The 12,932-nt window shown below is 41.1% G+C and overlaps 1 protein-coding gene across 1 annotated transcript in view; it reads left to right on the forward strand.

The window, feature by feature from the left end:
* LOC140508294 (uncharacterized) overlaps nucleotides 1–12,393 on the forward strand; it is a 31,031-nt gene extending 18,638 nt beyond the window's left edge. The window contains 4 exon segments of the mRNA XM_072616104.1: nucleotides 2,520–2,608; nucleotides 6,466–6,592; nucleotides 9,266–11,269; nucleotides 11,272–12,393. Coding sequence (XP_072472205.1) covers nucleotides 2,555–2,608; nucleotides 6,466–6,592; nucleotides 9,266–11,269; nucleotides 11,272–11,306 — 2,220 coding nt within the window. The 5' untranslated portion in view covers nucleotides 2,520–2,554 and the 3' untranslated portion in view covers nucleotides 11,307–12,393.
* Nucleotides 12,394–12,932: the final 539 nt, after the last annotated feature.

Here is a 12,932-nt window from a genome sequence, read left to right on the forward strand (position 1 = left end):
GGCTAGGCATATCCTTGAGGGGAAGATGTTTGTAGGGTGGGGAGAGCTGGAAGATCAGGAGATTGTGCTGACGAGAGTTGGAGTCTTAATTGTTACATACGTCTGTAATTATATATAGTATATAGTCTTAGGGCAGGGTAGGGGAGGAATGTGGTAGAGCAATGGGGGAGGGGAGCTCAGAGATGACCAGCCAGGTGGGTGGGGGTCCTGGTGGAATTATCTCCCTGGGGTGAAGTTTGGAATCCTAGGAGGACAGGGGAGAAGAGGGGTCAGTTTAGAAGATGGACAGCAAGGCTGGGCAGGACCCTTGGGATTAGGAAGACCCAGCAGAGCAGGTTGGCTGGGAACAGAAGCACTAGGCGCTGAGATCCGTCTGCCTTCTTCAGAACACAGACCTCTCCATGTTCCCTGGAGCTGAGATCTCTGCCCTCTTCCGTTGCTGGTGAAATCTCTTTGCCTTTTACTTTGGAAGCGGAGATCTCTCTGTCTTCCCTCAGAGCAGCAATCTCTCTTCTTTCCTTGGAGCTGAGATCTTATTCTCTTGGAGGTCAGATCTCTCCACTTTCTTCCCTAAGAGCAGAGATCTGTCTTCTGGGACCCACCTCTGCACATGCAGGTGCCAGGAAGGCCTGAACAAGGGCCTCTCCCCACAGCCCCCTTCTGTTGGCTGAGCTTCCCATTGGGCCTCATCTTCCCTTTCTGACTTGTTGCTGAGTTGCTCCAGGCTTCCCAGGTGTGGGCCTCCCTCCAAGTCCTGGCTCCAGGGTTGCCCTGCTCCTTGTCCAGGCTCCCTGTCATATCCCAAAGGTCCTAGGGTGTGTAAAGGGGTTTATGATTCTCATATTAATCAGTATCACATGTACAATGAATATACTAAGGTACCAGTAAGCACCTCAACGTACGCAGGGGGGCCTGCCATCACAGGTTCTTAAATCTGCATTTATAAAAGGAAAGGCAGCTTTTGAGGGGTTAACAATCTCTTTAATAAAGCACATGTATCATTCCTTTAACCAAGTACATGTATCATTCACCTGGTTCAGGAAAGTCAGCACTCTGAACTTCAAAGAAAACACAGAGAAATCAAACATCACCAGACATGACTTCCTCTGTCTGACCATGACTCAATAGACAGGTCCAACTGTCTGACCATACTTACCAGAGGGAAGCACAGACATCTTTGTTTTCAAAGCCGGGAGGGCTCCTTAGTGGCTCACGAGAGTCTTCATCTGGCCAAACAGATAGTTCAGTAAGCCCCAAAGTAAAACCTCAACTTGAGTATTTATAGCCATTTTTAGAGCCAGAGGGCCTCACAGCCCTTGATAACCAGTGCCTCATTAAGAAAAGGCATGGTCCTTTCCACAGATCTTCCCTAATCAAACTCCCCTTAATGGGCAGAGATCTTTAATCACATTAAGATAATTAACAATACAAATACATATACTGTTTCTAGTTAAAGAAACTCTTGTTTCTGTACTTTAATCCTAGTAAAGACTCTTGATTGATAAAGGCAAGAGTCAATCAGAGGCACTTGATTATACTGAAACAAAAACAGTAAAATATCCTATGTTGCTTGCCATCACAACTACCTACCTATGTTCATCACAATTACCCTTTTCCCAGGGCATTTTGGCTTGGGAGTCAGATTATCAGCAGCTTAAAGTGATCAGCTTTTGACAACTTCTGCATTCCTATTCTTCTGTAAGTTCAGTGAAATGAATCCAAGAATGTAAAACCTGTTCATGCCTCAGAACACCAGTTCTGTACCTACAAAGTAATCATGACCCTCAAGACTTGAGACAATTAGCTTAAGAACTGTTTCCCAATAGTCCCAGGAATGCCAGGCATGAGTCTGCCCTGGGAATAGCAACTCAAAACCTAAATTGATTATGTCATGATCCAGCCCAATTATGCTTTGTATGTATATGAACTCTGCCTTTCCCCCAAGCAGAGGTTGCCCTCCCCAAAAAGAGGACTTCAGGTTTGCAAACCTCCTCCCTGACTTTGAAATGAATCAGTTAAACTTCTCACAACTGCTTCTGTCCTGCTCAGTATTGCCTTTGGCCATGCCCAGATTAGAGAACCTATACAGTAAAGTTCTGTTGACAGGTGTCATCCACAGTGTTACCACTGGGTCACAGTGACCTAACCTACATATGTCACCCATAGTATCAGGTAGAGGCAGAGCTCTGGGTCTGGAGCCATTGAGGCTCTGACTGGTCTCCTCCCATCTGGGATCTCAAACCCCTTCTGCCTCTTGGGTCCCTGTAGGAGCATGAGGGAGGGACATGAGGCCTCACAGAAGGAGTTAGGGTGGCAAACCCTGTTCCTGGTCAGAAGTTCACTTCCAAATGTGACCCTCTCTGCTGCACTCCTCTTTGTGGTGGAGTTTCTCCCCTGAGGGCTGGGCAGGGCCTTTATAACTGCTCTGAGAGCTCACCTTTTGTCACTCCAGCATCTACCCTAGGAAGAGAGGGCAAAATCAATGTGTTTCCCACCCTGAGGTTCTTCTCTCTCCCCAGGTCAGCTTGCTGAGGACCAAAGCCTATTCCTAGGAATGAGCCTAGAACAAAGGAGAATGACTCCTATGACCCATAGTTTCTCATCCCAGGTGAGTACAGTCCATCCACATACCTCACCAGCATTAGCAAAGGTGGAATCCAAGAGTGCCAAGGAAACTATTTCCTTTTATAGAAGGGAAAACTAAGGCAGCAGAGATGAAGTGACTTGCCCAGGATCACACAGCCTGCAAGTGTCTGAGACCAAACCATCCATATTCCCTTTCCACGGATTCAGATGAAGGCCCTGTAAGCTTGAACTCAGTCCTACTGGTGCCTAGGGACTGGCCCACAGTGAATGTGAATGAAATCTTTGTGAAGTAGTATTAAATTAGCAAAGCTTGTCACAGGCTTGGGGTCCTAGAAGGGCCTTCTTGCAACCCCAGGTGAGACCCAGGCAGTGACAGTGACTTGATTCTATTCACAGGGGTGATAAGTGCCAGGGACAGGATCAAACCCAGGACTCAGCATTCTAAGGCCAGTCGTCAGTGAGTTTGCTTCCCATTTCTCTATGCTGGCTCCCACACATACTTGTGTGTACTTGGACATGTCTGTGCATGCTTAGGGAAAGCATAAACCATCTGTAAATGTAGAGAAATAAAGCCTCTGTACTTGAAGAACATAAATTTTTAGATGGGGTGGAGAGTAGGGTAGAGGAAGGCAAGACTCGAGGGATCAGGAAGGCCCACCGAGGGTTGATTGACAGGAAACAGAAATCCTTGGAGCTGAAATCTCTTTCCCTTCTTCCTGGGGAACCAAAATCTTTCTGCCATCTTCCCTCAGAACTGAGATCTCTTTGCCTTCTGGGAGCCAGCTCTGCACATGCAGGTGCCAGATAGGTCTGAATAAGGGCCCCCTTCTGCTGGTTGCCCTTTCCGTTGGGCCTCATCTTCTCCCTCTGACCTCTTGCTGAGGGTCCTCCAGGCTTCCCATGACTGGGCCTCCCTCCAAGGCCTTACTCTGGGGGTTGCCTCTGCTACTTAGCCTGGCTCTCAGTCATCTCCCCAAAGTGCTATGTGAGTGCAGTTCATCCACAGACCTGGTCACGATCAGTAAAAGGTGGAATCACTCAGTGATAAAGAAGCTTCATCCTGTTGGAAGTAGATTGTCCTTTGCACTGCTGTCAGTGGAGCAGAAATTGTCTTGGTTTTGCCCATTTCCTCCTACCTCAGGCCACACAAGTCTTCCCATTGTCTCTCTGAATCTCTCTCATTTGCCATTTATTTCTTAGGTCAAGTGAATAAGCATTTAGAAAGTGGCTCCTCTGTGCCAAGCACTGTGCTAAGGTATTGGTTGTGGTAAGAAAGTTTAAAAAAAATAACAGTTCCTTGTATCTATCAGTAAGTATCCCAACATACATAGGGGGGCCTGCTAGCATTCTACTGATGTCACCCTGTTTGGGACTGAGTCCCTTCTGCTTCTGAGTAAAAAGACTGCCACATTAAAACTCTGGCAGGAGACTAATCCAAAGGAGTGAGCCCTATACTCTGACAAGATCCTGGCCGCAAATGGAACTGAGTGTGTCCTAAACCAAATGATGATGTGGTCTCCTCTGAAGTCACATGGATACTTGTGATTTTTTACCATTTATTATTGGGTCATAGCTTCATGAAAAATACTCTTAAAATTTTGTATGAAGACCATGAGTTTTAAAGATAAGAATGAAGGACATCATTGGATCAAAATGACTCTATCCTGGTATCTGAATGCAGTCTGTCTAGAACAAGGGTGGGGAACCTGGAGCATTCAGGCCACATGGGTCTTTTGGACCTGCAAATACAGCCTTTTGACTGAATCCAAATTTTGAAAAAGAAGTTTGTCAGATTGGGCAATTAAAATATCAGTTAAAGTAATTTTGCAGAGAGCCCTCTCAGGAAGGAAGGACAAAAGGTAAGTTGTATAAAGGGTTAAGCAGTGACTAGAGTGCAGCAAGGTGGCCCAGTGGTAGAGCACTAGACTTAGAATCAGGAAGACTCATGTGCATGAGATCAAATCTGGCCTCAGACACTTACTAGCTCTGTGGTGCTGAGTCACTTAAGTCAGTTAATTCTGTTTGCCTCAGTTCATCATTTTTGAAATGAGCATGAACAGGAAATGGCATATTCATATCTTTGCTCAGAAAATCTCAAATGTGATCTCTGAAAGTCAAACACAAATGAAACTACTGAATAATGCCATGCACTGCATTAGGGCCTGGGGATTCAAACAGAAAAGAAGAAAAACTATCCTGTCCCCATAGACATTACACTTTCAGTGGGAAGACAGCACAGGAAAGGAACATATTTTGGGCAAAAGACCCTGGGACAGGGTGACAAAGTTTCAAAGTAAGTCACCCAGGTGCAAATGTGGAGATGTGTAAGCCAACCCTGTTCTTATTTAGGTGTTTGGAGGACATGAGCTCACCCCATGGTGGGGAAGAGGGAGTGTGGGAAGATGGGGAAGGAAAGAGATGTGCATGAGCTTCTGATGAGAACAAGTCAGGGATTCCAGAGATGAGTTATCAGTGAAGAAAAGCATGGCCTTCCTCTAGTGATTGTTCACAGTAAGAATGAATAGAATGCAGTAAAGAGTCAGGAGTCAGAACATCTAGTGGAAAGAAAAGAATTGTAAATTCTTGGGAATATAAAAAATCAGGAAAAGACTAAAGAATTCTTTAACTGCTCAGAAGTTCAATAGTAGAAATAAAGGAAGCTGTAAGTGAAATATACAAGTACAAGATAAATGAGATGTTTTAAGTGAAATCAGAATGATAAAAAGGTGAAGAGATTTTTATCTCCAAGGAAGAGAATTGCTCCACAGGAAAACAACTGCTTAAACAGTGAATCAGATCATTCTGCTAGAAATGAGAAGCATCAAACACCTAGTGCCTTGTCTAACCACATACTTTGCATGTAGCAGATTCGAAAAATAGATGACAAACATCAAAGGATTTGAAGAAGCAGTCACTTTCTTGTGACTTGTCTCCAACAGTCTGCCTCTTGACTCATTCAGTTGACTCCCCAAACTTAACCCCAGTGTTCTAGAGTTGTAGCAGCATGTTGAAATAACTTATTTTTCATAAACTGCCAACATCTTTCTTATACATTAGCTCAATCTCTTACCCTACTTGATAAAATTTTACCTTTTTAATGAAGGAACCCTCCTTTCCTCACATAATTACTTTTATTTCTCTGTAATTAAATATTAAAATGAATGGATGTATTCCATGAACAACTGAAAGCAATCATAAGACAGAAGATGTTTGAGTATGACTCATCATACTCAGGGTTTTTTCAACCCTTCAATATAAGAAGGGAGAACTCTTCTTGACTTGGCTGGAAACAGTCTCATACCACTCAGTTGATACCAGCTTGTGAGCAATCTCTCTTTATGATTCTTTTTATAGTTTTCTCTTCTTCATACTTTATTACAGACTTTTAGCAAATTTACTTGATAATTTCTTTGTTCTCTGCTTAGGGATCATTATTAAGTTTTTTTTTTCTCCCAGGATGCACAGTACTTACCAACTTCTTGTAAACTCTTCAAAGAATATTCATAATATGTCTCTTGGGACACAGGAGCAATTACCGATGACCTTGCTATCTCCTCCACAGGGTCTTTTGTATTACTAATGGACCACATATCTTGTCCTTAATTCCATTGGGAGAAGCATTGAATAGTCAGGTTTTTTCTTAGCTTTTATTATTCTGTCATGATTCTCATTTCAAATGTAAAATGCTTTTCTCCATATTCTATTGGATTCTTAATAATTGATTTCAAGTGTTGGCTTTGACACTCATAAAGGCTACATGAGTTTTAGGCAGATCCCTTCTCTGGGCTTCAGTTTCATCTTCTAAGTTGATGGAAGTAGGATGAGATGAATTCTGGAGTCTCTCTTTATGCTCTAAATCTTGACTTTTGATGGTTTTAGGACTTGGTGACATTCAAGGATGTGGTTGTGGACTTCACTAAGGAGGAGTGGGGCCTCTTGGACCATTCTCAGAAAGACCTGTACAAGGAGGTCATGCTGGAGAATGTCCAGAACCTGCTGTCCCTGGGTAAGGACCATTTCCTTTCTTTTCTTGATATTGTCAGGCCCAAATTTGCACAAGTTATATAGAGAATGGATCCATATTTTGGTGCATCTCAGCTTCAGAAGAACATTGAGTGCACAGTCTTCTGTGTGCACCAACTCTCCATTCACTTTAGTCTTGAATTGTCACTTTTCCATGTTAAATACTTTACCATCAGTCAGGTTTCTGATCTTGATATTCCTCCTCCATGAAGGAATTTTTTCAGTTAGAAAAACGTAACAAAATTCATTTGGAAAAACAAAAAGTCAAGAATATCAAAGAAAATGATGAAAAAGTATCAAGGAAGGAAGTTTAGTAGTACCAAATCATATGCTTATGTGTAAGGGCAGTATCAGAACTCTGGTACTAGGTAAGGAATAGAAAGAGAGATCAGTGGAGTAGTGTATGTATGCAGCAGCAAATAAACATAATAACTTTGTATTTGAGACATGTAAAGACTTAATATTTTGGGATAAGAATTCATTATTTGGTAAAATGTGGAGAAAACTGGAAAGCAGTATGTCTGAAACTGCGTGCACCCACAGAAAAACACACACACAAACAGACACATACTTACCTGTTTGTATATAATGGTAGCCAACTGAGGAAAGGGAGAAAAAACGAGAAATTTATATCATGTACAGTCACCTTTGTTATAGTACTGTTATAGACATGTTTGTTTCATTACATAAATTCAAAAAAAATTGAAAATTAATTTGTCAAAGAGGTGAAAATCATTTCTTTCAATGGTCTGAATTCACATGCTCCTAGCACCATTGAAAACCTGTGATGGGTTATACACACCACTTGTATGGGCTAAATGGACAGTTTCTCTAAGGCATGCTTAATATCCAATATGATCAAAGTGTAGTTTCATGACAATTTATGGAACATATGTCAAAGTATCTGCACTGAATGCCAAAATATATTTAAAAAAACAAAGAACAAAACCCCAGGAATTACCCCAAAAGGATATGTTGTGCATTAAAGAGTGTTTTAAGAGGTTAAAAAAAATTGGTAGAGAGAGGTAAAATGGAGCATTTATCACATAGAAATTAATCCTCTTTGAATTAGGTGGGAGTGAAGGCAGGTAGTGCTGGAGCCTTATTCTCATGGGATTAACAGAAGAGGAAGTAGAATATCTTAAGTAAACCTAAAAAAAGAAATTAAACAGGCCATAAATGAGCTTCCTGAGAAAAAAAACATCAGTAGCAGTTGTATTTGAAAGGGAATTTGACCAAACATTAAAGAACAACTAGTTCCAATATTAACGATCTGAAAAAATAGGCAAAGAAGGGAAACGACAGATTCCTTTTATGAAACAAATATGATACTGATATCATACCATATCACCAGGAAGAATTCAAAAATAGAAGAAAAATAATGGACCAATTTCATGAGTGAATATGGATGTAAAAATCCTAAATACAATACTAGATTGGGAATTACCACAATTTATTACAAAGATTGTACGTTGAGCCCAATGGGGATTTATCCAAAGAACAGAAGGATGCTTGAACTTACAGATAATTATTCACATAATTGATTGTATGAATACTAAGTAACGAGATCATATGGTTATATCAGTAGCTGAAGAATAAGCTTTTGATCAGACACAAAATTCATTTCTATTAAAATCTTTGAAAGAGTAGGTATTTGTAGATTTTTCCTTAAATTGATTTTTAAAAAAGCATATAACCAAAGATATCAGCAAGCATTACTTGTAATAAGGGGTAAGCCAGAAGGCTTCCCAGTGAGATCAGGGGTGAAACAAGGATGCCCACTGTCACTTATACCATTCAGTATTTTATTGAAAATATTAAGAATGACAATAGGAGAAGAAGTAGAAGTAATCAGAATAGAGAATAAGGTAATAAAATTCATTTTGGGGGGAAGATGGTATGATGATATGCATGGAAAATCCCAAAGACCCAATCAAAAGTTTTATTCATGGAGTTAATAGTTTTAGTAAAAAGTAGCAGGGTGTAATTTAAACCCATATAAATCATCAGTATTCCTATATATCACCAACAAAACCAAACAGGAAGAGATAGTAAGAGATACCCCATTTAAAATAACTTGATGGTATATAATTCCTGGGAAGTACAGCTGCAGAAACAAACTTCAGGGACTGGTAGGTCCTGTAGAGTTTTCATTATTTCTTTATTAGGTTTTGCATTTCTCCATCATTTTCATCAAACCAGTATGGATGTTTACAAGTGTTCTGGCCCAAACGAGTAGATGTGTTACTGTACAACAGATCTCTGAAAGCTCCTCACTTCTTTTGTGTTGGAATGGTGCAAACCATATGTTGGCTCAGTTTTCTCTCCAAGTTAGCAACTAACTGTTCTCCCATGGAGAATCTCTCTGATTTGTTGACATTAAGTCAGGTACCCATCTTGCCTTGCGGCTGCTGCTTTTTTGAATGTCAGTGTTTCGCTTTGAGTGATTGATTCTCGAATGGGTCCAGCCATCTGGGATATACACTTCCTTTGTCACTCCCACAGCCTGGCTGTCTCTTCTCCATACAATGATGTTGCATTTAGTTTGATGATGACAATGTCATGAGTCTGAAGTCTCAATTTACCATTGCTATTGGGGATACTTATGTGCATTTGTCTTTTGGTATGCATATGTTTGATTGTTTGTTTTCTTCAGATGGAGAAACCAGATTCAAAGTAAATGAGGTGACTAGAAATCTTGGATTTTTTTTGGAAAAACATGACCTGCAAAGATTCATGAGTGATGATCCCTTGGACTTCAAGTTTAGAGAAATCCATGACTCTGATACCAAGATAGAGAGAAATCCAAAGAGTGACTGTGAATTTGATGAGATCTTAAAGGGATTCAGACAGTCTTCTATCCTAAATCATTGTAAGAAGATGACCTCAGGGAATGACTGTCTTCAGGATAGTGAATATAGGAAATACTTTGTTGAACAGGGAGAGCTTTTTCAGTCCCATGAGAAGCCTCCTGATATGCCAGTGTATCCAGGTAATCAGTGGGAAATGGCCTGGTACTGGAGTTCAGACTTCATGAGGCATCAGAAACGTGATACTGGAGAAATGCTTTCTGTAAGTAATAAAAGTGGGAAGGCTTTGAGTCAGAACTGTGAGCTCATTGCTCATCAGCAAATTCCAATTAGAGAGGAGCCCGATGAATATGATGAATGTGAAACAACCTTATCCCATCACTCATCTCTTCCTTGCCAGCCTAGATTTCAGGCTGGAGTGAAAAGACATACCTGTCTTCACTATGAGAAGGCCTTTGATTCCAACTCAGATTTTGATAGATTTCATAAGATTCATACTGGGGAGAAGTTTTATGAAAGTAATGAATGTGGGAAGGTTGTCTGCTATAGATCTCTCCTTATTGACCATCAGAGAATCCACAGGGGAGAGAAACCTTATGAATGTAATCAGTGTGGAAAGGCTTTCAGAACGAGTTCCCATCTTGCTACCCATCAGAGAATCCACAGTGGAGAGAAACCTTTTGAATGCAGTCAGTGTGGAAAGAGTTTCAGAACCAACTTCCGTCTTGCTCTCCATCAGAGAATCCACAGTGGAGAGAAACCTTTTGAATGTAATCAATGTGGAAAGGCTTTCCTAGACAGGTACTATTTTGCTGCACATCAGAGAATCCATACTGGAGAGAAACCTTATGAATGTAATCACTGTGGAAAGGCTTTCACAAACAGAAGCAATCTTTCTGCACATCAGAGAATCCACACTGGAGAGAAACCTTATGGATGTAATCAGTGTGGAAAGGCTTTCACAAACAGGAGCAATCTTGCTGCACATCAGAGAATCCACACTGGAGAGAAACCTTTTGAATGTAATCAGTGTGGAAAAGCTTTCACATCAAGGCCAAAACTTGCTGCCCATCACAGAATCCACAGTGGAGAGAAACCTTTTGAATGTAATCAATGTGGAAGGACTTTTAGAATAAGCTGCCAACTTGCTGCCCATCAGAGAATCCACAGTAGAGAGAAACCTTTTGAATGTAGTCATTGTGGAAAGGCATTCATACAGAGGTGCTATCTTGTTGTCCATCTGAGAATCCACAATGGAGAGAAACCTTATGAATGCAGTCACTGTGGAAAGGCTTTCACACACAGACGCAATCTTGCTGCACATGAGAGAATCCACAGTGGAGAGAAACCTTTTGAATGTAATCACTGTGGAAAGGCTTTCACAGACCAGAGTGGTGTTGCTGCACATCAGAGAATCCATACTGGAGAGAAACCTTTTGAATGTAATCAGTGTGGAAAGGCTTTCACACAGAGCGCCAGTCTTGGTAAACATCAAAGAATCCACACCGGAGAGAAACCTTTTGCTTGTAATCACTGTGGAAAGGCTTTCACAGATAGGAGTGGTCTTGCTGCACATCAGAGAATCCACACTGGAGAGAAACCTTTTGAATGTAATCAGTGTGGAAAGGCTTTTACACAGAGCGCCAATCTTGGTAAACATCAGAGAATCCATACTGGAGAGAAACCTTTTGAATGTAATCACTGTGGAAAGGCTTTCATAGACAGGAGCAGTCTTGCTGTCCATCAGAAAATCCACACTGGAGAGAAGCCTTTTGAATGTAATCAGTGTGGAAGGACTTTCACACAGAAGTCCAGGCTTGCAAAACATCAGAGAATCCACACTGGAGGGAAACTGAATCTAATCAGTGTGGAATGATTCCACACTGAGCTCCAATCATACTAAACATCAGAGTATCCCCACTGGAGAGAAACCTCATGAATATGATGAACTTGACAGAGATTTTTTATTTATTACTCAGCATATTTAGCAGAAGAGCTTCCATATTTGAGAGAAACTTTATGAATACAAGTTAAGATGGTGGTGACTTCAGGTAACAATCATTTGCCATCTCAGAATTTGCATTAAATGGAAATCTAATCATTGTCTTGAATAAGGAAAGGCATTCAGATGTGAAAACTCAGTTGAGAGTTTCTTCAGTTTTAGAGAACCCATTTGGTCACAGTGTGGTTAGGCTTTCATTTAGACATCATCTCTTACTGTCAGAGGATTCACTGTGGAGAGAAGCCTCACAAATGTGCTCGTGGGGGCCAAGCTTTTCTCTGGAGGAGAGTGATCAGTGGACAAACTTGTTCCTACTGGAATGAAGGTGGATAAAGGCAATGACTGTGGGAAGGGCTTCCCTGTGCTCCTACTTGACTGTACTTTGGAGAAGTCATGCTGGAGATAAAAGTTAGGGTTGGAATTACTAAGAGAAGCCCTCCTGCTGCAGCACAGACTTCATTAGACCTTCCAACAAAAGAGACCTCATTAAACATCCCCAAATTCCATCCTGTGCATAAAACCCTCTACATGTAATGGTTTTTCTCTGAAATCCTAATGTTTGTCATCCCTCCTCAATATTTCATAGCGTTCATAGATTTCATTTCTTCAGCCATTCCCCCATCAATTGCTATTCACTTTATTTCCTGTTGTTTGCTGGCAGAAAAATTACTCCTCTAAATATTTTGGTAACTGTTGAACATTAATTTCTGTAATGTTTCCTTTAAGGGGATAGGTGACACAGTGAATGAAGTCCTGTGCTTGGAACCCCAAGGCCTGGATTTCAATTCAGGCTCTGGTTCTTCCTCCTTGTATGTAGCTGGATAAGTCATGTCACCTCATCCTGCCTGAGTTTCCCTGTCTGTAGAATGGAGGTAATATGGGCATCTACCTCCCAAACTTGAGGTGAGAATTTAATTAAATAGTACTTGTTAAGTGCTTTGCAAACATTAAATCATTTTGGAAATACTGGTATTTTTATGAGTATCATTTCTTGGATCATCAGTATCATAGTAAAGTCAGCTGCCTGAAACATATGGATAGCTCAGTTGAGAAAGTGAGAGGGAGACAGAATGAGAAAGAGACACAGACGCAGAGAGGCCCAGATCTTATTGAAGGGAAATATCCTTACATTTCTCAATACCTCAGACAAAACCCATTTTCTTCAACCAGTTGCATTGTGTGTTGTAAAAGGTGCTATTTAATTTGAGATAATATTCATATTGTTTTTAAGTAAGTGGGTTGTTTTAAAAATTGAAATTGGAACATGATCAAAGACAAATGATTATCATAAATCTCATATGACTGTAATTACTGAACCCTCAGCCAGTGGAGGAGGTGACCCTACTTAATCAGATGTTTCCATATCCCAGGGGCTGTCAGCAAGGTCCTCAAACAAGACACCAAATGAAGCCTCTGGTGAATGTTCTTTGGAAGTGTCAGCCAGGACTGAACAGCAGAGCAGCCCCCATGTGCCAGGCACTGTGCAAAGCCCTGGAGATACAAAAAGCGGC

The sequence above is a fragment of the Notamacropus eugenii genome, chromosome 5, assembly GCF_028372415.1.
Source record: "Notamacropus eugenii isolate mMacEug1 chromosome 5, mMacEug1.pri_v2, whole genome shotgun sequence".
NCBI classification, from domain to species: domain Eukaryota; kingdom Metazoa; phylum Chordata; class Mammalia; order Diprotodontia; family Macropodidae; genus Notamacropus; species Notamacropus eugenii.